This window comes from Theropithecus gelada, chromosome 11 (genome assembly GCF_003255815.1).
Source record: "Theropithecus gelada isolate Dixy chromosome 11, Tgel_1.0, whole genome shotgun sequence".
In the NCBI taxonomy this organism is placed as follows: domain Eukaryota; kingdom Metazoa; phylum Chordata; class Mammalia; order Primates; family Cercopithecidae; genus Theropithecus; species Theropithecus gelada.
Window position 1 is genome coordinate 102934668 of NC_037679.1, and position 27368 is coordinate 102962035.

Genomic DNA, 27368 nt, shown 5'->3' on the forward strand with positions numbered 1-27368 from the left:
AATGCCCTTCCAAAAACTAAATTAACCTAAGGCAAATGGGTTGGAATTCCTTTTTATTTCAAACACCAACACGAACCAGATCCTCTTCTTATATAGAAGGGACTAGGTTAATGAACCCCAAAACCTTTAAGTCAGTGTACATGAGACTGTTTAATCAGAATAATAAATACAGAAAGGTTTTCTTAAATTTTCTCTTCACTCTTTTCTCCAATACAGTGCTGGCACTAGAGTCATTCTTAAACTTCCTAAGCTTCAGTTTCCCCCTGTATAAAATGAGAGTGAATACATTCCTGACCGGCTCAGAGGGTTGTGACTATGATCACGTGACATTGACAGTTCTCTAACACATCCCTTGACATCAAGTGTTACATTAGAGACTATTTTTATAAACTTCAACAATAAAAACGAACTGCCTCTTAGGGCTGCTCTCCCCTCCATTCTAAACCTGGTCCAAGTTACGATGAAAGCTTGAGTTAGGAAACAGGAGTTGGGCATAAGCACTTTGATTTGTGCATCCCGAATGGCAAGTTTCCAAAAATTTCTTAAATCTCAGTGTCTAAATTAGAGCCTCAGAAAAGTGCCAAAAGCTAAGGGGAGGTAAGGTGAACGGCAATAAAAAACACACAACAGAAGGTCGTATTTCATTTGGTTCTTTTTATTAGAAACTGAGAATACAGCAAGTAGGGAAATCCCACATCAATGGAACCATCACACAGATGCCCTTCTGGAACCCCAACCTTCTATGATCCCCTAAAATGTGCTTTGTGGCTTTAGCAATTTATAAAGGGGAAGAGGGAAAATACTGAAAAAGGCCACTATTTAATGGTGAAAGAATGAAGCTGTAGAGGTCCCAACCAGCCTAGGGCCAAAAAAGAAAATTAAAAATCTGCACAGAGCAAGCAAGCCTCTGACTGCTGAGAGTAAGGCATTCAGGCGCCAACCTGGTGAGAGTTCTCAGCGAGCACTGTCAGGTCAAGTGCACATGAGGCTGTTGGTAGTGAGTTGCACGTAGACACACATAGAAATGGGCACAGAGATGCCCACATACACACCCAAAAGAGGGAGATTTTACTGGATTACACATCAGTGATGTTAATTTCATTTTTCCTAAGGGTTTGTGCTATGTTGAACCAGATCCTTCCAGCTTTGGGGTGTGGGTGACTGCACCCAGAGGCTGCTACTTCTGTTGTTGTGACAGGGCTGCACCTGTACCCTGTGTATCCCAAAGGGCATGACCAAAGAGCAAGTCTGGCTTCTGATCTGTGCTGTTGCTCCCAAGAAACTAAGTGGGCTTCTGTCCAAATGGCCACTGTCCTGCTGGACTATGCTTTCTCAAAGGGATTAATACTGTTCTTTATTCTGTCAGGCACTGCATCAGTTCATCCACTGAGTCTTTTGTTCGGTCCACCTAGCACCTAGGGCAGTGACCTTATCAAGAACCAAAACGCTCAAGTTCTTCTCAACTTCTACACTGGATTCTTTCCTTCCTGGATCCCAGCTTTTGCTGGAGATTGGAAGGGCAAGGGAGGAAAATAACTGAGAAAACTCTATTGAATAGGAGACCCTTCCTATATTCCCAGACACCTACTGAGGATGCCAGTCCCCATGTTCAGGACCTCCATGTTTAGTTCTAATACCCACAATCCCAGGATATAATGGAGTCATCCCAAGTCTTTGATGACAGTAACCTAAGACTCAAGCGCTATTTTGGTGGTTCACCTATGGGCCAAGATCAGAATTCTATGAACCAGATCCTTTCCCCACCACTTTCTCTGACAGCGTATCAGGTTAGGCCTGGGACACGAGCCACTGTCTTGTACCTCACTCCCTGGCAATAACATACCATTGTCTACCAATGCCATGCCACTCTATCCCTGTAAAGTGGGGTTCAGTGAGTGCTGACAACTTGGTACTACAATTGGCTTTAAGAGCTCTGCTGGCTTTCTTGTTCAAGGAGAGCCGAGGTGTCTGTCACATCCAGGCTTATCACGACCGTGTACCAGAGGTAAAACTCATCTTTCCTAATCCAAAGGAAGGGTCTCCCAATCTATGTAGACGAGCTCAGGAGAAACCTGGACAGGTCAGAATCTCATTTGTGGCTGGCTCCATGCCAAGAAATATGTCAGAGAAAGGTCCATCTCTATCCCCTCAAGAAGGAAGGATAGTTAGGGCAGTGATTTTTAATAGAGGGAAATTTAGAGAGTGTTCCAGAGCTCCACAGCAAGGATATGGAAAACTGTCACATCCCTCTAATAAGACTTACCATAAAAGTGAGCGGGATGCCAGGAAGTAACCGGACCAGCCCGTGCTAATGTTTCCTCCGTGGTCTCCAGCACCCCTTTACCAGCTGGCAGGAGTGCATCAGTCTCTCAAATGACAATGACACCCTAACTAGAGCCTTTAACACGTCCTGTCAGCCATTCGTGTGCTGCTTCCACTGAGAAAACACACACCACTCCCCTCCACTTCAGATCTCCCAAAGGCTCGCAGGCCTGACCGTGGTCATGTGACCACTGGGCTGGGGCTATACTCTCTGCCCCATTAGGGTCCAAGGTATGTCAGCCTTTAGAAGGCACCTTGGTGCACCAAGACACTGTACATTCTGGGGCTATCACCTGATCCTCCTACAGTCACTTTTTGTGCAAAATTCAAACAGTGTGTGGTACTTGCATGTTTCATTCTATACAAAAATTCTCCCTCCCTCCCTTACCCCTATGTTTTAAACATTTATATAAAGTCTTATTTAAACAGTTAGAAATCTTATTTACATTAATTTCTTTGTTCTCCCAAAAGAGCATTTAAAATCACACTCCCACCCCTTATTGGATATAAATGTTCACCTAAATCGGTTTGTATTATTGTTATACAGAGAGAGAAAGGGAGAAGAACGAACCACCAGTTAAACTGTTTCGCCATCTTCTACAAATAAATATGATATGGATCAGAAGCCAGTTTGCCAAGGGTCTTGCAGAGCCCACAATCAGTAGATCCCAAGAATAAGCCAGGGTTTGGGCTATGTCTCCTTTTCTCCCAACTGATGCACTCCATCCTTTGAGGTATGATTTATTTTTGTTTTTCTCTTCTCAGTCATGTACCACGCAGAGCCCCTGGGCCGTCACAAAGCCCACGAGGCTGTCAAAGTTTTGGGGCTCCTCTGGTACTGGCATCAGTAGCCAGCAGGGAGGCCCGCAAGTGCTGCAGGCCCTGGTTTAGGGTCATAGTCCCTGGCTACTGGTAGGTATCACAGTGCATCCTCTTCACTGCAGCCCCCGCCGATCATGAAACGAAACTCCTGGAGGTTTGAGACACCATGGAAGTGAACAAAAGCTCCCGCAACCACAAAGATATGAAACAGCTGATGAGAGTGAAACTGGAGAGGGAAAAAAAAAGAGAAGGGGATAGAGAAACCCAAACCCATACATTATTAAGATTGCTAAAGATTCTTAGAAACGTTTAATCCTGGTTTATGCTGAGCAGAAGGCAGGGAATGGATGTGGCAGAGCTCACATTCAAGGTGTCCACAGATCCTGGAACATCCATTAGGTATATCACATTCTGCTGAGCTGAAAGTCAGCTGTTCCCAAAGAAATCAAGGTGCTGCCACTCAGCTCTACACATAAACATCTACACACTTAACACTGAAACCAGTGGCAAATGACATACAGACTCTTGCTAACAGGCCACAAAGGTCCCAAGGATCCCTTGACACCTAGCCATGGACTATGATCACACATACAGTCCTTTTCCTACTCACTGCTGATGGACATTTTGTCATGGACAAGAGGACTAGAGCTATGGTCATTTAAATGTTGCTCTCTTGTTAGAAAAACTAAAGAGGATTCCAGGATCGTGTGTGGAATGTCATAACATATGGTCCCCAGAGTTTCCTTCAGTGCTATGATTCTGAAATTTCATGAACTACATAATGTGTCAAAAACTAAGCAAACAGGCCCTTTTACTTCTCAAGTCAGAAGCTGGTCTACAAGCAAGTGACATTATTTCTGATTTTACCTGTTCTGCTGAATGCTATTCCACATCTCAAGAAGGGTAATCAATAGCTGGCTGCACTTCAAAAATTACACTATTCTGTCATTCTAATCTCAAAATGAAAAAGTACAGTGGCTAAGCAGGATTTATCAAGAGAAAAACACTGATTTTGGAAGCAAAAACTAGAAGAAATTAAGTCACATCCCAAGAGATGTTTCCCAGGAAACCAAAGGGGATTAATTTCCCCAAAGAAAGAGGATAAAGGGCAAAAACCCCTCCTGGTAAATGTCAAAATGATGATAATGCAATCAGAAAGATGAAGGCGCTAATCTGAAGCTAAAAAAAAATGCTTAAGTTCAAGATCATCTGCATTTTACAGATAGCTAAACTAAACTTTAAAGAGATGAGATAATCAGCTTAGTCTATAATAATCAGCAATAGGCTGAGGAACAGAATTCCAAAGGTCAGATTTCACATTAAGCATATTTCCAATTTTGTCTTGTTGAAAATATTTCAGGCCCTCTTTGGTTATAAGTTTTTCTATCTATATCAGTCCATATATTTTCTTTTCCCTCCTCTCTTTCCTCGTCTCTTACCAATGACCACAATCTAGTTCAATCCAGTTCCCTCTTCTTCACAATCCCTCTTCTTCCACCAGACATACATACACTCAGTCTCTCATTACAAATCACTAAATTTTGGTATAAAAAAAGACCCTGGTAGAAATCTGGTCCTAAAAAGGACTCTGGTAAAAATCTGGTCTATCATCCTCATTTCATAAACAAGGAAACTGAGACAAAGAATGGAAAAATGACTTTCCATTGTCAAAAGGAGCACAGATTCTGATATTAAAATTAGCCTAATTCAAATTCCAGTTCTACCACTTAATAGCCACATGGCTTGGACAAGTGGCCTCACCTCCCTAAGCCTTAGTCTCCTGATGTGTAAAATGAAGACATGAACAGGAGTTATCATACCACATAGGGCTAATGTATTAAAGGAGGTAATCCATGCAAAGCACTCTGTACTATGCTGAGCACCAAGGAAGTGCTCACTAAATGTTAGTTATTATTGTACTTATTGTCCATAGAAAGACAGCTAAACAAGGAATAAGAACCAGAATACAACTGTCCTAACTTTGTGTCTAAAACTTTTTCTATTGCATCACTCTGCAGTATGCCAATAACCCACGAGCAGATACCTACACAAGCTCAATCACCCCTGACATACTTACCCAGATGTCACATTTGCCAGGAAAAAAGCGTTCGGGGATCCGGGCAGCATACAGGGCAGCTCCTGTAATGTAGAGGCTGGCCATCAGCATCAACCAGCCTATCTGCCCTATGGTGGCAGCCTTGAGGAACCCCTCCGAGATGACATAGTGCAAGGTCGGAATGATTCCACTCAGGCCCAGGCCCAGAAACACTCCTAGCAGTCACAAGAAGAGAGTGAAGTAACGCAGAAGAGAAACAAAGAGCCAGAAGTCAGTATTACAGCACAGTTCCATTAACTCTGTAAACTGAGTATTTCAAAGCAGCATACAAAATTAGCTTCCAGTTTTAAAGGAAAAAGTTCTTCAAACTCTGGGACACTGTCACACAAGACAACACAGCTGTATTCTAAAGATTTACAAATGCAAGGAGCCAGCTGGGTGCAGTGGCTCACACCTGTCATCCCAGCACTTTGGGAGGCCAAAGCAGGCAGATCGTCTGAGGTCAGGAGTTCAAGACCAGCCTGGCTAACAGGGTGAAACCCCATTTCTACTAAACATCCAAAAAGTAGCCAGGCATGGTAGCGCACACCTGTAATCCCAGCTACTCAGGAGGCTGAGGCAGGAGAATCATCTGAGCCTGAACCCGAGAGGCAGAGGCTGCAGTGAGCCGAGATCACACCACTGCACTCCAGCTTGGGCAACAAGAGTGAAATTCTGTCTCAAAAAAAAAAAAAAAAAGCAAGGAGCCTCGCTAAGAGAGGTCTAGCTTAGTAAGTCAGCAGTCTTCAAGGGTTTTGAATTAATGTTGCTAAATGTTTTCAGAAAGGACAGCTCCAGGAGTTTATTTAAACTGTCCTAGCCTGTCCTTTTACAGACACAGGTTACAATACAAGCTATTTTACGTATCTCATCTTCTCTTTGAAGCGACAGATGTTCCTGGGGTGGAGAGGCAATGAATGATCATATCACCTGGCATCACCTATTTTTAACAGAAATCTAGGGCCGGGCCAGTGGCTCACACCTGTCATCCCGGCACTTTGGGAGGCCAAGGCAGGCGGATCACTTGAGGTCAGGAGCCAAGATGGCACCCCTGCACTCCAGCCTGGACTACAAAGCAAAACTTCATCTCAAAAAAAAAAGAAAAGAAAAGAAAAAAGAAAAAAAAAATTTTAATCTAAATCTGTGACCTGTAACTGGGCACTTAAAAATTGTTAAATGCCTTTAACAAATGACCTAATGGGGGTGGGGGATGGGAGAGAATACTATACTAAGATGAGAGAGAGAGAGAGAGATTTCTGAAAGCTCCCAGGCCCCTAAATAACAATCAGGTACAAAAAGTCTGGCAAATCACTCAGCCACAGCCCTACTGCCTTACTGCCTCCAGAAGCATCTAAAGTAATGTTTTTTTAAACTTCTAGATATGACCTAAGTTCTAAGATGAATTAAATGAGTCTCAACCAGTATTTTTTAAAATGAACTAGAATAAAATTAAAATATCAGATTGTAACATAAGTGGAGGATTAAATACTATTTTGTTAAAGTTTTGTAATTTATATATACATGAACTTATGTATAGATACACGTGTTCAGGACTGTAATAGAAAATGTCATGAAGAAAAAAAAATTTGAAGTCCACTGGTCTAAATCCACTTTGAAACCTGTGTATTAGCCAAAGCAACATAGGAACTCCTTGCCTCAGCCAGTAACTAACTGTTCCTACATTTTGACACAGAGTTAACAATGACCCTTGCAAAACAAGCTGTCATTTGGTAAGCTTTCTCAACAGATAAAGAGCCTATGACTTGCTTTGGACATTACCAAATACACTGCTGGTATACAGCAATATATGTAAGCACAGATACAGGATGCATACTCACAAATAAAATGGGCATCTAAAAGAGAAGAGGAAAATGGCAATGCTGCTCTCACAAAAGATAAGAACCAAGCAGGCCTGAAGAAAAATTATTTCCTACCTCTGCTCCTCTAAGGAATTATTATCATGATATTTCTTCACTTGTTCTTTTCCTCTACATGCTAAGCAAAGGCTGCTAATGGTTTCTGCCTATCATTCTCTAAGTCAAAGGCTCAGGAACTTGGTTCTTCTCATGTATATAAATAGCAAAATGCTCAGCTCTACTCAGCAAAGACATTCTTATCTCATGTGCTCAAACAGGCTTAACACCACTGTACTACTCAAGTACGGCTGAAAGCCGACCCTGACCAGTGCTCATTTGCTCACACGAACACAAAAAGGAAGAGAGCAGAATGTTGTAACAGTGGCCACTGACATGAAGTTACTTCTGTGTCTAACCTTCCAGGTACCTGCAGATGATCCAAGGCTTAGATTTTAATACTAAATGGTTTTGGGGGTTTAAGGATGAAAGGAAAAACACTCCTTGTTCATTCTCAGTGGGCACGGAGTTTGACACTGAGTGGGAGACAAAAACATCTCTGCTAACTCCATACCCTACAAGAAGACTCAGCCAAGGCACTGAGGGCCTTGTGGCTTTCTCTATGATCTCCAGCTAAACAGGCATTATCCTAAATATAAAAAGTCCCTTTACCCTACATCAGAAGGGAGATATGCTGCCCACTTTAACAAAACACAATCAGTACGGGGGTGAAGCCTTAAGCAGATTATACATTATAAAATAAAAATATAAAAAAAAACAGAAAATGACAACAAAAAAAGAATCACTACAAAAAGTACACTCCACACTGAGTAAGAGAAATCACTGTTTACAAAAGTTACAGACTACCGCTTTCTGGATGGTTAGCCATAAACTCAAGTAAGTAACAGTCCCAAATTATATCACCTCATACTCACCATGACCCCTCAACCCTAATGCTTTAAGACAATTAATAAACACTACTGACAACTACTACTACTACTACTACATAAAAAAACCCTCAACAATAGGACTATGATTTCTTCATCTTGGCATCACAAATACACAGCATAATGTTTGGCAAATGGTTCAACTTTAATAAATAGTGAATTTAACTAGTGAATAAATGAATGTCGAATGTAGAACCTCCAGTGTTCTTACCTGCTCTTACTCCCCGATACTGAGGGGTGGCAAACATGTCCCACTGGGAGACTATAATGGCTGCAATGCCCAGCACACAGATGACAATCAAGTAGATGAAGCAAGGTTGTGGATTACAGTAGAAAGAATAATAAAGCCAAGGAACAAAACTTCCCATAATCAGAAGAGCAATACCAGAGTAATCCAGTCTATGATAGAAAAAAAAAAATTTCATTTAATGCAGTAATTTAAAAATTACTGGCCAATACAGGTTCCAATTAATCCCTCATGACATAAGCCATCAACAACAGCTAAGAGCCAAACTGGGTTGCTCTTTAATTTAAAAAAAAAAAGTTTCCATGAGATGATATTAAGAATTCTGCCAACTCTGCTGAATGTTTTTCCCTAATGCACTACCTCTAAATCATTGGCCAAAATACGGACTTTACAGATACTTACTTAGAGAAGAGCCGGGAGACCCCCTCTGAGTGGCAGTAGACTGTGTGGAAGAGCCATGAGAAAGAAAGGCAGAGGATGGCTCCTAAGAAAAATAATCCAAAGACCACCTTCTCTTGCAGAGGGGCCACAAAGGAGATATTTGGGCGAAACATATAAAAGATCCCCAGGCACAGGAAGAATACACAACCTAGGAAAAAGAGCACACAAAATAGATAAAATATCACCCTTTAAAAGAGACAATATTATATACTGATTCTGTTTTCAATCCTTCAGCATCATAACAATATCTGAATCAAAAGTTCAATGAGAAAAATTTTCCAAGTAACTGAAGCCTATCCAAAATCGTGGTTTACTTCCAACACTGCTGGTATCAGAAATACTTCAGCTTCATAAACTTAATATACAGAATATAAAAACTTATCTAAGGGCATAATCTAAAAAGAAATCAGACAGTGTGGCTACTTCTTAGAAGACATAAGAAGAAGCCACTTCTACCTCTAGATGTAGAATAGTTTCATTTATACAGTTTTTGGCACATACATCATAGTCCAGCTTTCAATGGTCCATTGTGCTTTTGCTTTTGTTTTTACAATGAATCCCAATACCCCTAAACCCTGCCAAGAAATTCAGCTTTCCTCTACCAATAGCTGTCAGGGAGCATCATGCTGCTTCTCTGGTCCTCATCAGCTGGTTCAGGAGATTCAAGAGTTAAGGACAGTAAAATGCCTACTCAGGCCATTTCCTAACCAATTCCTAAACTGTTCTACACAGAAAGATGCCATGTACCTACTGTTTAGGGAAGGGCCACCTAACACAAGGCAGACACAGAAATTTCAAGTTCAACATTTGTTAAGTAATTGTTTTATCATTTTAATTAAAAATTATCCTTGAATTAGAAGTCAGCAACAAACTTGATTTGACTCTCTATTCTCCTCTCACTATACTAGCAGGCAGGAACTTAGAGGCACCATGGAAATCAAATGTGTGATAAGAAATGCAAATCAAATGTAGTAAGGCCAGAACTAGTATATTCACAAGGCTGTACAACCGTCACCACTAACTAATTCCAAAATATTTTCATCACCCCAAACAGAAGTTCTATAACTGCTGTCATCTCCCATTCCCCACTCCTCACAGCCCTAAACAACCAGTAATCTGTCTTTATGGATTTTCCTGTCCTGGACATTTCATGCATGTAGAATCAAACAACATGTGACCTTTTGCGTCTGGCTTGTTAGCAAATGTTTTCAAGCCTCACCCATGCTGTCGCATGTATCAGTGCTTCATCCCTTTTTGCAGCTAAATAATACTCCAGTGTATGAATATACCATATTTTGTTTATCCATTACCAGTCGATACCCATCTGGGTTGCTTCTACTTTTTAGCTATTATGAATAATGTTGCTATAAACTTCTGTGTTCGTGTTTTTATGTGAACATGTTTTCAGTCATCTTGGGTAATATACTAGGAGTGGATTTCTGGTAACTCTTTAACTTTTTGAGGAACTGCCAGACTTTTCCATGGGGACTGCCCCATTTCACATTCCTACTGGCAAAGTATGAAAGTTCCAATTTCCCCACATCCTTGCCAAGACTTGTTATTTTTCATTTTCTTGATTATAGCCATCCTAGTGGGTGTGAAGAGGTGAAATTTCTCACTGCATTTCTCAAAGCATTTGATTTGCACTTTCCTAAATGCCTAATGATGATAAACATCTTTCCATGTGCTTATTGGCCATTTTAGATCTTCACTGGAAGAACATCTATTCAGATGTTTTACCCATTTTTAAAATCGGTTGTCTTTATTGTTGAGTTGTAGGAGTTATTTATTAGATCCTTACCAACCAGCTGATTTGTAAATATTCTCTTCTCTATGGGTTGTCTTTTCACTTTCTTGATAATGCACTTTGATATACCAATGTTTTTACTTTTGATGAAGTCCAATTTATTTTTTCTTTGGTGGCAATTCTAAGAAACAGTCACCTAATCCAAAGTCACAAGGATTTATATCTATGTTTTCTCCTACGGATTTTATAGTTTTTGCTCTTATGTTTAGGTCTTTGATCCATTTGGGGTTCACTTTTGTATATGCAAGTTTGGGATCATTCTTTTACATATGGCTCAGCTATCCCAGCACCACATGTTGGAAAGACTATTCTTTTCTCTATAGTATTCTTTCTTTAATATACTATCATTATGGAGAAAAAATTACAGTCCATATTCTACTTCAGGCCAAACTGAAAATTAGCAGTGCATATAAGTAATGAATTTTAAAAGATCAGATTACTTCTATTAAATAATACCTTCTTCTCAGTGGTCACTACAATATGAAACCACATTTTGTATAGCAACTACTTTTACTTGGCCTGGTTTAAGGACAATATCTGAAAATCTAGTACAGAGAAATACGACTTAAGTTATAACAAAATCATAGTGCAAACCAGGATAACCTAGGAGTAAACCAGTGAGAAAATTCATCATTAGAAATTGAGAGAACAAAATGGCAAATCCAAATACATGTCTGAAATTCTGTCCTTACCATCAAATACATGAAATTAAAAAGAAAGAAAGTGAATCGCCAGCTCATCACATCACTGACATTACATACCTAAGAGATGTGTCCAAATGTTGCCTGTTTCTGTGTGTATTCTGAAAATGCTCTTAAAACAGGCCCGGAAAGAAGGCATAGGAGGCCGGTGTCCATGCAAGAGGAAGTCATTATCCTTGAGCCAGTCTGGTAGTACATCATGAGGGATCACTCGCCACCGACCTTCCCATACCTGGCAGAGGGGTATTATCAAACATCTTTGTGATTTTGTCAATTTAGCAACACTGATCCCTAACAACTATATCTTACCACACTGTTTTATAATGGGAAAAATAATTTATTTTTTAAAAGGCAAACATCTCAAAATGTATAATGTCTTATATTCTGAGTTCTTTAAAAAGACTGATGAAAAAGATATTTTTGCCGGGAATGGTGGCTCAAGCCTTTAATCCCAGCACTTTGGGAGGCCTAAGTGGGCGGATCACCTGAGGTCAGGAGTTCGAGACCAGCCTGATCAACATGGAGAAGCCCCATCTCTACTAAAAATACAAAAAATTAGCCGGACGTGGTGGCACATGCCTGTAATCCCACCTGTTCGGGAGGCTGAGGCAGGAGAATTGCTTGAACCCAGGAGGTGGAGGTTGTGGTGAGCTGAGGACACCACTGCAATCCAGCCTGGGCAACAAGAGCAAAACTCTGCCTCAAAAAAAAGAAAGAAAGAAAGAAAGAAAAAGGTATTTTTAAGTGGGGACCTTAGGAAAAGGAAAGAGTAAATAAATTTATAGGACATGCCCTAAAAGAGTGGTTTCAAACTTTGTTTCTATCTGGCTAACGGTGGGATGAAGGTTCCAAAGTCTCACTCATACAGACCCCCTTCATCCTATATAACAGACTTTACCCCTGATAAACCCCTGTGGTATTAAATATGAACATTTTATTTTTAATATTCCTATTGGTAAAAACAGAATTACATAGAATCACACTTTTGTGCCTTTTGCTAAAATCTCTCCCTCCATCTTACTCTTTCTTCTCTTCCCACCACACAAATATGATGAAGCAGAGAAGAAAGAGCACAGGTGTCAGAAAATTGTGGATCCCTGGCATTAACTAGCTATATGAGACTTAACTGATTTTTTTTTTTTTTTTTTTTGAGACGGAGTCTCGCTCTGTCGCCCAGGCTGGAGTGCAGTGGTGCGATCTCAGCTCACTGCAAACTCCGCCTCCCGGGTTCACACCATTCTCCTGCCTCAGCCTCCTGAGTAGCTGGGACTACAGGTACCCGCCACCGCGCCCGGCTAATTTTTTGTATTTTTTTAGTAGAGACGGGGTTTCACCGTGGTCTCGATCTCCTGACTTTGTGATCCGCCCGCCTCGGCCTCCCAAAGTGCTAGGATTACAGGCGTGAACCACCGCGCTCGGCCTTTAATTAATTATAAAACTTCCAACCTGAAGTTCCTTCATTTGTAAAATAGTGCTTCAGTTACTTCATAAGGAAATCATGAAGATCAAACAAAATGACACAAAGCATTTCATGAATTAGTTAGTAATTCCTCGCATCTACTCCAAAGACAGTATATGACTATCCCCAGGGGCTATCTCCTGTGGGACAGTTAGTGTCTAATCCACCTTCCTGCTCATGCTGCAGAGAGATGGTAAAGAAGCTCAGCCCTAAACTGCCCTTTCAGTCCCTCAGCGCCCTTTCCTCCCTTTTCCTCATGGTCCCTCCCGCATCAGATTCTAGAGGAAAAGGGATCAGGAGTCTGATATCCCCTCTGTAGGAAGTCTGTCATCCTCTGCACTCTGCTTCTTTTAATGTCTCATAGCCCCAAGAGCTCACACCACAAGGACCACTTAAATCTTGACTAACTTGCTTCTGCTAGACAGAAGGATGCGAGGAAAAATGGCAGGCACAGGGTCTATCTTCCAGCTAATGTGGGCTGAGCAGTTCTTCCAGTCTAGTACCCTATAAAGCAAGAATCCAGGCTACAAATCAGCAAGATTCACCTTCAGACAATGACCTCCACCCTACCCACTACAGGGGTCTTGTGACAATATGGGTAAGCCACAGAAACTTGGTGCTCTCTCTACGCTGTGGAAAGACTGCCACTTACTCCCAGCTACTGTGCCCATTCCTTCTGATCCACAACCTGTTTCTTGTTTTCTGCTCTTACTTCCTTACAGATACTTGTAAAAGAACTAATCCTCTGTGTAACATCTCTACCTCCGAAGGAAGTGAGGACTAACAGTTTAAGAACAGATGTGTCCCTCTTAACACTCTATCCAAACTAGCCCCCCCGCCTCTTCCCTGTTCTTCCCGCCCCCAGCCATACATAACCTCTCCTTCCTCCCCTTCCAACTCAAAACTTGGGGTCTATGGTTACTGGTGCAAATCTGGCTATTCTATGCTTGCTCCTAATATACGATAAAATAAAATAATGCCAAAAGACTAATCTTTATTTTTAACATCTGCTGCTAATAGTACTACCACTTACAAAAGTAGCTGTATAAGATCTTCCACAGGACTTTATGGAGAGAAGGAGAGAAAGGGAGTCAGGGATCCAGTATCCCTTCTGTTGGAACTGTTGGAAGTCTGTCAACCTCTGCAGTCTGCTTCTTTTAGTGTCAGAGACAGACCAAGATACTGATTTTTTTTGCATCAAATTTGAATTTGGGAAAAGACCACTATTGTTGAGATTAACCTTACAAAATGTTGCTATTACCTTACTTTGGGGGCATTTTATTTTCTGAGAGGGAGAGGAAGATAGAAATCAATCCTTACATCTTCAAGGCAATTCACAATGTGCACACAGCTCTGCTGTATCCAAAGTGCTACTCTGCTACCCCACATAGACAAAAGAGTCATATGTTCCCTTTTTACATTCAAAAAGAATATGTGAGTTACTTACTGGTTATATATGCATATAATTTCAGAGTGATTTTCCCTGTTATTTCTAAACAAATGTTCTAGTGGTCTAAATACTGAGACAAGGAGCTATACTTTCTTAATTATACTGCAATTAGTGACACACTCAACAGACACTGCACCCTCATTCTCAACTTGGAGTCATATATAGTCAGCCAAATTCCAACACAAATAGTTATATCCTCTTTTACCCCCTAGAATAAAAGAATAAGATCACAGCTTAGCCAAAGACATATTTATTTATAAGCTTGACAAAGACACTACCTACCTTCAAATATCTTAGCAATAATCCACTGGGTATGTGGGTATATTAGACCATAAAGTGCACAGAAACATTTCTTTAAAAAACAGCCGGGCACAGTGACTCACACCTGTAATCCCAGCACTATAGGAGGCCGAGGTGGGCGGATCACGAGGTCAGGAGATCGAGACCATCCCGGCCAACATGGTGAAACCCCATCTCTACTAAAAGTACAAAAATTAGCCGGGCATGGTAGCGCATGCCTGTAATTCCAGCTACTCAGGAGGCTGAGGCAGGAGAAACACTTGAACCCGGGAGTCGGAGGTTGCAGTGAGTGGAGACTGTACCACTGCACTCCAGCCTTGCGACAGAGTGAGACTCAAAAATAAATAAATTTCAAAAACAAATAAACTGCCCGTAGCACACATCCTATTCCCACATGGACCTGGTTATCCTGGTAAAATAGCAAAAACTGAAGTCTAGGGGAAAAAAGAGTGACCAAGATCACAGTACATTTCATATTAAACTGTCTCTGTTTACTCGCTTCCAATCCAAGCAATAGAATCCCTGTACCACTAGACATGGCTGGTTTTCAAGTGTGGTCAGTTGCACTGCCATGGCAGGGTAGAGCCACACCAGACAACACTGTGTAACAGGAGGCCTCTTCATTCTGCTGTCATAAACAAACTGCTAAGGGATATTTACAACACTCCTTTTTCCTCAGAAGATCATAGTTTGTAGCAAACAAATGTCCTGCCCTATTTATTCTCCGATTCACTGTTTAATTTAGAGTTTTAGTTGCTTTATTCTTTGCTCTCTATTCAGAAAGGGAGGACAAAAAGGCAGTTAAGTCAGCTACAGTACCCGCTGATCTCTAAATATTAAAATTCCCTAATGGCCCAGATACTAAATTTGCCAACTTTGAGAGATTTCTTCACACCAAATTTTCATTTTAAAAACAAAATGATCTTTTGTATCCCTTTGTGCTAATTCTCCTGAGACAGTGATCACTAGAATGAATCTATTGTTTTGTTCAGTTTCTTCACTCATTTTCAAACTGGCTAAAATTTTCTATTTCAGACCCATAAATGTTTAAACTCCCCCTGAAAGCCCACTGGACCCTTAGTCTTGGAAAGGATGTCTATGTTCAGATCATAATGTTCTCTTTTCATACCCTGGTCCAAAGTGATAGTATTCTAAGTCCACTGATCCCAATTATTTCCAGCATTATTGTGAATGTAAGAAAACCTATAGTCTCCTGGATCTAAGACCATGTGCATAAAAAGTTTTGGTTTCATAAAAGCCATGAAAAGCTAAGTGTCACAAAAATTTCTCTCTAAATAGTAGTTCTCCAGAAATGTTTAATAAATCAATTTATATACACACAGACAGACTGACTTATGTTAATTAGATTCTACCTGCCAGGGCCCTTATTGATCTGATTGATCAAGTACCTACAAGTTTACCAGTGTGTCTATTTTCTCTAAGCAGGCAAACACAATTCTAATTACTATTTTAGAAAAAAAAAAAAAAGAGAATCCCACAATAGGTCCTAGGGAATCAGACAATGGACTGGAAGAAAAACCTTAGACAGAATATATACCAGCTGAACTGAAAATACCAGATGTACATGAAAACTGGAAAATTTCTCTCTCAAGAGTAGCCTGATTACTCAGAATTCCTAGAATCCCTAGAAAGAACAGTACATTTGCCATTGCAGTCAGTCAGCAGAAGAAATTTAAGGGACCTGAGGAGGGCATTTTCGTATCTCCAGGCGTCAACCACTTCTGATTATGTTTCATTCTGTTTGTCTAAACCACCAATAAGACATTTACTCTCTTAATCTACATTAGGAAATCTTTGTTTCAAAGCTGGATATCCTAGTTTTATCAGAGCTTTATCATGGCTACTACAAGCCAACAAATGTATTGTGTCTTCAACAAGATTAGAGTCCCAAGACCACCTCTGTCCCCATCTTGCCACAAATCTTCCCCAAAGCAAACCAAAGGCTACAGTACTACCACTCTCTCTAAAGGTTTCTGTTTGGGAAGGGCTAGATACATAGCATGACAATGACAAGAAACTGCACTCTTACCTTACAAACAAATTCTTCCATTTTCTCCATAGCATGATGGGCTTGCAAGAGAGGGGACATGCCCATAAACCCCTCATCTTCCTGAGGAGCTTCATCACTGCACTCATGTTCCTCAGAGCTCTGCAAGGCAATCACAGAAACAGTCAAGGACAGAGACTGGGAGCCAAATGACACAATCAATACATTTCCCTTGCAGAATTATAATGAAATTCTTAAGGTTAAAACAAGGCCTTAGACAAGAATCAACAATATGGTAAGTCAGTTTATTATAGAATTATTAGTATTAAAAATGAACTCTAATACTCAATTCTTCTCTGACAGATGAATTAACTGTCTACTATAGCAGCATCTCTGTGTTTGTTTCAGTAGCAAATTCCTGGCTTTACTGGTTTGTTTTTTAAGAATTATGTCATAGAACCATAATAATATTACATAAAATTGAGAAATTACTGAGGGGAAAACCTCCAAGACTCGCACCTGGGACACATGAAATAAATAACTGTGATACACAATGTGGTAAGTACTCTAGTGGCAGAGAGAAAAAGGAGAGAAAAACATATAACAAATTTTTAAAAAAATATATCTAACACAGAGGAAAAGGCTTTATATATAGGTCATCTAACTTAATCCTAACAACCGCCTTATTAAGTATTCTCATTCCCATTTAACATATTAAGAGCATTAGACAAAGAGGTTAAATAAGTTGTCCAAGGTTAAAGCTGAAGTGGAAAAGTCAAACTCCAAAACCCATTGCCTTCCCACATTCTGAAGAAAATGACTGATCTGTATAGGCAAATGGAAAAAGAAGTGACAATCCGGTATGGTCCAAAGAGATAAATTACTAAAATTAAAATTTCTGCCTCCAGACCAAGGTTCATACTGGTTTAGATAAAATGATATTGTGAGAAGAAGGGCAGCAGACTGGAAGTCAGGAGACCAAAGTGGTGAGGCCCGCTCTACCACTAACATCGACGGATCCTCGCTGCAGGTCCATTTTCTCCCTATATATCAAGGGAGGAGTTTAAACAATCTCTACAGTCTTCTACATCTCTAAAAAATTCTATAATTCTTTAGCTCAATGAATAAGACAGCACAAGAGAACCACAATTCCCTACCTAACCAAGAGTCTGTCTAGACAAACAGTACTGCTAGCATCACTGCACAAAGAAATGAACGAATCCTCCACCTCTAATCGAAAAACTAATTGGTAAGAATGAACACAGAGGCAATGGGTAATCTACTACAACACTTTACATTTGATCTTGTTTAAAAGGAAATTTGAGATTTTAATTTTCCTGTTCTCCAGTTTATAAGACACTAGAGGCTATGATGTGGCATGTGAGACATGTTACACACCCAGTCTGATTTTATAAAAACATATAATCTCCAAGAAAACCATCTTGAATAAAATAACCTCCCCATCTTTGCTCATCTAAAACGTACTATCTATCCTTCAATGACTAACCTTCATAGTTGCTATTTAAAACCCTTCTTTAACTATCCTAAACTCGTGTTCTTCAACCTTTCTTTCATTACTGCTACCCCCAAGCCCGGGACCTTTTTTTTTTTTTTTTTTTTTTTTCCTCTCTCTCTTTGAGACAGGGGACAGGGTCTTGCTCTGTCACCCAGGCTCCTGGAGTACAGTGGTGCGATCATGGCTCACTGCAGCCTCAAGCTCCTGGGCTCAAGCAATCCTCCACCTCAGCCTCCTGAACAGCTGGGGCTACAGGTGTGCACCACTGTGCGCACGTGTGTGTGTGTGTGTGCACCACGGTGGGCACATGTGTGCAGCGTGCACTACAGGTATGCACCACTGTGTCTGTGTGTGCACATGCGTGTTTATGTGTGTGTAGAGACGAGGTCTATGTTGCTCAGGCTGGTCTTGAACTCCTGACCTCAAGCAATCCTCCTGCCTCAGCTTCCAAATATATTGGGATTATAGGTGTGAGCCACTGCACCCAGCCCTGGGACATTTTTAGATTGCTTTCTTAATCCCCATGAATTTTAATAACACAGATATACTATCTATGTACTGTGGCCCTATGGGGGGTTACAAACCATAGTAGTATTTAATAGTTTTTCACCGCCCACCCTACCAAGAACCAATTTTCACTAGAGACTGCATAACCTATCTAATCCACAGCAGTTGCTTCTTTTGACTTCTGTTTCTTCTTCTGACTTCTTTTTCTGATTTTTTTTTTTTTTTTTTTTTTTTTTGAGACGGAGTCTCGCTCTGTCGCCCAGGCTGGAGTGCAGTGGCATGATCTCAGCTCACTGCAAGCTCCACCTCCCGGGTTCCACCATTCTCCTGCCTCAGCCTCCCGAGTAGCTGGGACTACAGGCGCCGCCACCTCGCCCGGCTAGTTTTTTGTATTTTTTTTTTAGTAGAGACGGGGTTTCACCGTGTTAGCCAGGATGGTCTCGATCTCCTGACCTCGTGATCCGCCCGTCTCAGCCTCCCAAAGTGCTGGGATTACAGGCTTGAGCCACCGCGCCCGGCTCTTCTTCTGATTTCTTTAGCACTTAAGTCTGTGCCTCTCATTTAACAGTAATATCTGATTACAGCTTTTATTGATTTATACTGTTTTATTTAATGTTTAATAGAATTTTACATTTTTAGTGTATCATTTCCTAAACTAGATTTTAAGTGTCTATCCTCTTCCCCATGGCTTCCAGAACATACTTACATGATGGCTAAATTAATAAATGCTCTAGAAGACTTTCAACAATAGATTAATGAGGGCTGTGCCTAATTAAACATGAAATTAAAATGATAAAATTCCATTAAAATTATATAAAACCTGAAAACGGGCAATAGCTTGAAACGATTATAGCAGACCGATTTTAAAATATAAAATTATATGTTATATAAAATAGCTCAAATATTTATGCATATTCAACGTGTATTTGATTCTTCACAAAGAAACAGAAACAGTCTTTATTCTCATGCAAATTATTGTCAGCAGTTTCAAAACTACAAATATGCACATAAAACACAATATGGTTAATGTATACTACCATTAAGTAAAACCTGATGAAATTGCACTCTGAATCAATATGATTCAGTAAATAATCAATGCGCTTACTCACAATCAGTAATTGTGATTATCAGGCTAAATGCAACTGATTACATACAGGACTACTGATAGCAGCCAAGACAGGAGGATGGCTTGAGCCCAGGAGCTCGAGACCAGCCTGGGCAACATGGTAAAACCCCATCTCCACAAAAAATATAAAAATCAGCCAGGAGTGGTGTTGTGTGGCTGTTTGCAGTCCCAGCTACTCAAGAAGCTCAGGGGAAGACTCCTTGAGCCCCAGGAGGTCAAGGTTGCAATGAGCTGTGATCGGGCCACTGCATTCCAGCCTGGGCAACAGAGCTACACTCTGTCTCAAAAAAAAAAAAAAAAAAAAGACTTTAGTAATATTTCCATCCATCCCAATATGTGAGCAAGATTCAGAACCTTTATAAAAGAATTATTTCCGGCCAGGCACAGTGGTTTACGCCTGTAATCCCAGCACTTTGGGAGGCCAAGGCGGGTGCACCACCTGAGGTCAGGATGTTGAGACCTGCCTAGCCAACATGGTGAAATCCCATCTCTACTAAAAATACAAGAATTAGCCAGGTGAGGTGGCGCGCACCTGTAATCCCAGCTACTCAGGAGGCCTGAGACAGGAGAATCGCTTGAACCCAGGAGGTGGGGGTTGCAGTGAGCCGAGATCGTGCCACTGCACTCCAGCCTGGGCAACAAGAGAAAAAAACAAAACGAAAATATTTCCTTCAGAAGGGCAAAGTATTAATAAATCTGTTGATTTACCAAGTATTATGACCAATTCTCACCCTTGTATAATGGAATATTCACAAATGTGTTCTCAAAGGATAAATTAAAATACTAGACCATAATTAACTATTTATTGTGTTCAAGTATTCTGGAGTTGCTAACAAGGTATCCACATGGTGTGGGTGGTGGTAAATGCAGTTCCCTGGGTTAGAGAGAGGATAAAGTAGGAATACAGTGGCAGAGTTACACACTGGCTAAAACACAGGATAAAAAAGACTTTCCCTAGAGTACACCGTATGTCACATACTGACGGCTTGGAAAGACTATGCAGCCACTATATTTAAAACAGTCTCTGTCTTCCAATATTAAGTCCAAATGACTATTATGAGTGAAATTACTATTTCTAACTTCCATCCAACAGCCACCAAACCACAGTACCCAAAGATATTTCTGAATAAATTGTATCTATATTCAATGATCACATACATGCTATGTTCTGCTTCTGTTGTCATACTCCTTACCACATACCCTCAACAAAATTATGACAAGATACACGACGTTGTGAAAGATTAAACAAAACCAAAGCTGCCAAGAATAAAGGCATAAAACTTAATTCTCCAGCTTTTTCTATGAATAACTATTATATTTAAATTTGTAGAGGTCAATGCTTTGAAATGAGCACACAGACATTTTGAAATATCTCTTCCCTCCCGCCATCTGTTTTCAGTAAAGTCCATCTGTGAGAACTTTGCTGACTGTATTTCAAAACATAGTAACACTTGACTTTGATGATCTGTCCAAACTGCAATCTAAAATGAGAATTTTCCAGAGTACACTTTACCTTTGGAAAGACAGAACCATAGTGATAAAGATAAAAGGTCTTTAAGATTAGCCTAATATGAAAATAATTCACAAACCTATTGGGTATTTATTGGTTTTGGCCTAACTCAATTCAACAGAGTAATTCAGCTTAACAAATATTTATTAGATGATTAAAAATAAGATGAATAAAACATAGTCTCTATCTTCCATGAACTTACAATCTAATAAAGTGCTAAATTAGCCACATAAATAACTATCATAGGAAAAAAAGGTATAGCTAGTTCAAAGACAGAAATGATGAGGTTCAGGAAAAGCTGCATGAAGAATAAAAATTTTGCAAAGATGAGATAAAGGAAAATAACCAAGTGGGAAAAGCAAAAGTATCATGTTGAGAAAAAGAGACTACTAGTTCAACTAAAGCTTCAGGTGCATTTAGGAAAGTAGCAAAACATAAATGATGTATTTAAATGTTAGTGGAAGTGCACAAAGTGCCACAAAGACTCCCAATCATGATACTATCTACCATCCACAATTAGACGAAAAAGATCAAGAAATGGTATAGTACCCAGGGCTGGAAACAGTAAACCTTTGATTAAAATTTGTCTGCCTTTATAAATGTCATTTAGAACTGAGACCTTCTGCATTCACATAGCTTAATTAAGAGGACTAAGATCTATGGCCCCTATATTAACATAACTTTATTATTTGTTCTAGGAAATTATTGCCCAGGAAGGTAAGAATGCAAACCAGTAAATAACTTCATCATTAGCTTTAGGAATTTCTCAAAAACTCATTCAACTGAACAACAGACTGCACAATTCGATCCTTAGAATAATAAATTGCTCAACTGGGCAAACATGCTCACTTATCAAATAAGTATTTGTTTATCAAGACTTGATCCAAGAATTCTATCACAAACTTAGCACAGGGCCAAGTAAAATCTCCTTAAACTACTTGAACCCAGACCCCAAAACCCTGTAAATATCCATATCCAATACTTTCTTTCTGAAATACTTCTAGGACTCTTTAAGGCAGTGTTCACCCTTACTGGAGTATATAATAAACCTGGCTTAGTTTGATCAACAGGTGATTTTTATGGTCTTTTTCCAAGTTGACAGGTTGAAGCCAGCCTTAACTTTAGAAACTGGAAATGTGTACCAAGGGCATTAGCAAGCTGATATTACTAACAAATGAAAACGAAGAAGTTTGTGGAAACAAAGCTATCCACAAAAATAAAAATAGATAGCTGAAGAGTAAGTATTGATGGATATATACCCAGTATTCTCCAAAAGAATAACTACAATATGTAGTCTACATGAATATTCATTCTGGCCTGCCTAGAAATCTATGTACTCTGACTTCCATCAAAGCTTGATGGAAAAGATCTTTAAAATCACTCAGTTTCTTAAAAATTCTCAAATAGCAATTCTATCTTTTTTTTTTTTTTTTTTTGAGACGAAGTCTCGCTCTTGTCCCCCCAGGCTGGAGTGTGATGGCGTGGTCTCAGCTCTCTCGGCTCACTGCAACCTCTGCCTCCAGGGTTCCAGCGATTCTCCTGCTTCAGCCTCCCGAGAAGTTGGGATTACAGGGGTGAGCCACCACGCCCAGCCTCTAATCTTAATTGAATTTCTTAAGCAGACTTCTCCATGAAAATAAAATGAAGTGACTGACAAGAGTCTATTTACAAGTTAGTTTTCTTATAATAAACTATTATATAGTGGCATTCTTGAGTTTGGTTAAAGTAAACCAGTTTAACAGAATATGAAGGTTGAATGAATAAAAGTTCCTTATCTCCCAATTTATAAAGAAGAATCTGGAGCAGAAGAAAAGTAGGACAACCATAAAGGCTGATCTCTTTATTCAACCTAATATCTTGAAAGCTCAGAAAGGGAGCAGGAGGCAGAGGGGAGCCATAAATACAAAGATTAGGACAACCTGGTTTGAAACGCCTCCATATTTTTGTCCAAAAGCTTACAGAATGCCTCCTAACTATACACTTTAGCAAATATAGTTAAGAGTCCAGGCTTTAGGGTCAGAGGCCTAGAGGCAATGATCTAATCATTTCAACCAGTACGCATTACACAAAATTGGAAACTGATATAAATTTCAAAAAGAAATTTGAATGATGGTATAATACTGGACCAGGAGGCTAAAGAGCTAGATGTCAGGCCCTAGCTGTCTTGTCTTACTACCACATCCTCCACCCCACTGTACCTTGACCTTTCATTCCAACTATGCTGGACATTTTTCAGGTTCAGACATCAGTATGTGCCAGTGTGTACTCAATACACATTAGCTATTATTATTACTATTCCCTACAGGCACTATACGATATCTTGCTTCTGAATCTTCACATCTGCTGTTCCCTTTGTCTAGAATGTCCTTTGGTCCTTTCTTAGCTAAATCCATTTGCAGCTGGAGTTACTACCATAGTAATCTGTGCATAAAATCACACAGCACTCACCACAAATGTACTGGTTTACCTGTCTCTCCAACTAAACTACATGCTGCTTAAGGGCAAAAACTATGTCTTCTCTTCTCAAGTCCAAAGTGCCAACACATGGTAAAGAAACTAAAAACATTTGAAGAAGGATTAAAAGCATCCGTGTGTCTACTAAACTAAATGACTTTTGGGATCCCTGCCACTTTGACAGTCTAGGAACCAAGTTTGAGTACGTGAAAGAAAGTTGGCATTATTTAAGAGAAATTAGGATTAGGAAGTTAGAATAGAAGGAAAAGCTGGTGGGGGAGTGGACAGTTAACCTTAGTTTAACACTAGTTCAATTTGAAATGGTTAAAAGTCCAATAAAGAAGAAAACACTTCTCATTTGAAGGGTCTAGGGGAAAAAAAAGAAGACAGCACTATGATGATAGATTTAGAAATCACCTTTATGAAAAGGTTGTTGAAGTCAAGGGTGGCTGAGATATGTGGATAACTTCAAGATGTGTTTATCAGGATTTACTACAGTTATAGTAGTCAAGTACTATTATAAAGGAAGGACAGAGTAACAATTATTATTTATTATACACTACATGCCACACACTGTACTAAGTGATTTTTACAAATTAATCAAACCTTCATAACAAGTTTCTGAAATGAGTATATTTCTATTCCCATTTTATTAAGTGGAAATCTAGATCAAGCATGGTAAATGAAGAAATAGAAGCCACGAAAAGGTACACAGCTCTAAGTAGTACCTTAATTCCCAACCTAACACCACTACCTTTCTTGGCTAATTACTTCAAATATTATGCAAGTGTATACGCACATTAAATGTTTTCTGTAGACTGAATAAATGTCTCATTCATAAAGCAGGTATAACTACTTTAAAATACATGTAGGTGCTCCATGAATTACACAATACAAATTCACTTAAGATGAACTGAATTCATAGCCAATTTCTATCATGTAGTTTTTTCAAACTAATATTTAAAATGTGAGTATCATGTAGTGAGGTCTGTTAAATATCTCTGATGTTTGAAGGGAGAATGGGATCATCTTCCTAACCCAGTAATTCCACTCACAGGTATGTAGCTAATGGAAGTGTATACATTTGTTCACTAAAAAGCAAGTACTGGAATGTTCATAGCAACACTATTTATAATAGCCCCAAGTTAGATACAACCCAGATTGCCTTCATATAAATAAAATAAAAATTGGTACAGTAACATAAAGAAATACCACAGACCAATACAAATGAACAATCTACAGCTATACCCAGAAAATACAGATGAATTTCACAAACATGATACTGAGCAAAAGAAGCCAGATACAAGAGTATATATGGAATCATTACAATGAGATAAAGTACAAAAGAAGCAAAATTAATCTATGCCATTAGAAGTCAGGGTAATGGTTCCCTCTGAGGGAGTGGGAATAGGCAGTTAGTATGAGGAGGTAATAAGGAACCTCCAGGAGTGCTGGTTATTCAGGAGTGTCTAGTTTATAAAAGTTTATCAAACTATCCACTTATGATATATCTACGTGTATATGTGTGTAATGCTTTAATAAGGTTTTTGTCGTTTTTCTTTGAAGGATCCTCCTACGCAGAAGTTTGAAAAATAATGATATAGAAGAGATCAAGGATACAAATTCAGGTCACTCTGAGTACAAAACCCTGCTTTTTTCCTTTTACCAAACTGTTTCCTACAAAATTATTTACTAGTCCACAGAAATGGCTTCACTAAATAAAACCAGGCATGATAAAAGTTATCAAAGAAGGCATTAAAAGGGCTGCTTAAGCAAAGATACTTAACTGGAATGATTTGTGAAAAAAGTAAACTATGACCCTCACTCATTTTTTATCCCATTACAAAAAAGTATTAATATAGTGTCGGGGACCACAGAAATTTTGAGGATAAGAAAATCTTAGATGTTTATCACCCAGTTAAACATCTCCATTTTAATGTAAGGAAAATGAAACCCAAAGAAATCAAGAAAATTAGCCAAAGTCACACATCTGGCTGGCAATACAGCCAGGACTAAAACCCAGGTTTAATTATTCATTTCTTTACTTAAATACTGCACAAATACAATATTCTTGGAATATACATTTGTGTAATTTTCTGTTTTGAGCCAGGGTCTTCCTCTGTTGCCAAGGTTGGAATGCAGTGGCACAATCATGGCTCACTGCAGCCTCAAATTCCTGGGCTCAAGTGATTCTCCCATCTCAGCCTCCCAAGTAGCTGGGGACTACAGGTACATGCCACCAGGCCCGGGTAATTTTTGTATTCTTTGTAGAGATAAGGTTTCGTCATGTTGTCCAGTCTGATCTCGAACTCCTGGGCTCAAGCAATCTGCCTGCCTCAGCCTCTCAAAGTTGTTAGGATTACAGGCGTGAGCCACCAGGTCCAGCCATTCCTGGACTACTTTGGATGCAGAGGATAAACATGTTCAAGTGAGTGGAGACAGATAACCACCAATCTATTTTTTATAAGATAAATACAAATCTAATAAAAACAAAAAGAAATAAAGAGAGATTAACTTTGTCCTTTGGATATAACAGAGGAAGTCTTTTCTTTTTGACCCAAATATACACCTCCAATGATATGCTACATCTAACATTTATTAAGTGCTTTCTCTGTACCTGGCAGTGTTACCGCTGCTTCACATGCACTAAGTTATTCTCATTACAACCCTGTGAGACAAGAGGCATACTATTACATACTGCATTTACAAAAGAGGAAACACTCAGCTCCTCGAGGCCCAGCTTTACCCTGATGTAATTCCTGCTGGTCTGGAACTTACATATATGTATTATGAAAAGAAAACTGTGATCATTGGCTCTCAATCTTTAAGTGTGTCTCACAATCACATAGGGGAGCTTGTGACAAATACAGATTCCTACTGCAGAGATTTCAATTTCAAAGTATTTAGTTTCTAATACTCTTTCTAAAAATCCATTCTGCTTCATAAGGAATCGAAGAGACTAACCTCTCCATCACCTCAAATAAGGAAGGGATTCCTATGCACAGGTAAGCGTAATCTAACTGTACACACAGGTACTTTATTCAATGTTACTTGAGAGCCAGTTCCACAACTACAATGGATCACTATCACCTATCACAGGGTCTCTTTTTCCACAAGTCTGATCATCTATGGAAATAATGTACTTTAAAATGTATTAAAGGCAAATAACCATTGAAATTGCCATATCGCACTTTCTACAATAAACCAATGAAAAGAAAATCCTGCCCCTCTGAAGAGAAAAAGTATATCATCCCCCTGGACAAGAGTCCCGGTGTACAATACACATACATTCACATGAAACCTCAGTTTCCTCATCTGTAAAACAGATTCTAATAATATCTATTCCATAAGGCTACTGTAGGAATGAATAATATATTCAAAAGAGCTCAAAAATTGCTTCATCCATTGTAAAAGATCAATAAAAGTGAACTATCATTATTCTCCTGATAAGAATGCATTTATTCTCTCGAAGATTAAAGAAGCAGAATAGTTAAGCTTCCCTAAGCATCTAAATAGTATACCTCCCCATGTGCTCCTTTTGTACATCTCTTTAAAGAAACTACTTGAAACCACTTAGACACAGAACTTTAAATTTGTTGTTGATAAATTCATTCAACAACTGTTTGTTATATGCCACTCAAAGATCAGGTTAGACTCTGAGGATACCAGGGGAAAACAAAAAGGCAAGATTCTTACCACCATGGAACTGAAGAGTCTACAAGCAAAAACAATTACTAAATAATTAAAAATCTTTATAAAATATGTTGTATCTATAAGTTTATAAACATAAATATATAAGTCAC

General features: G+C 39.4%; 1 protein-coding gene across 4 annotated transcripts in view; it reads right to left on the reverse strand.

Annotated features, from left to right (window-relative positions):
* Positions 1–637: 637 nt before the first annotated feature.
* Positions 638–27368, reverse strand: part of ADIPOR2 (adiponectin receptor 2) — a 102087-nt gene continuing 75356 nt past the window's right edge. For 2 of the 4 annotated variants that reach the window (XM_025401681.1, XM_025401683.1), the window contains exons 3-8: positions 16495–16614; positions 11296–11467; positions 8689–8875; positions 8251–8438; positions 5222–5415; positions 638–3370 (exon numbers count right to left, since the gene is read on the reverse strand). In XM_025401681.1, the coding sequence (XP_025257466.1) occupies positions 3242–3370; positions 5222–5415; positions 8251–8438; positions 8689–8875; positions 11296–11467; positions 16495–16614 (990 nt within the window). In that variant the 3' untranslated portion in view covers positions 638–3241. Of the gene's footprint in view, positions 3371–4982; positions 5416–8250; positions 8439–8688; positions 8876–11295; positions 11468–16494; positions 16615–27368 lie in introns of those variants that run through there. The other 2 variants (XM_025401682.1, XM_025401684.1) reach the window with 2 other exon arrangements.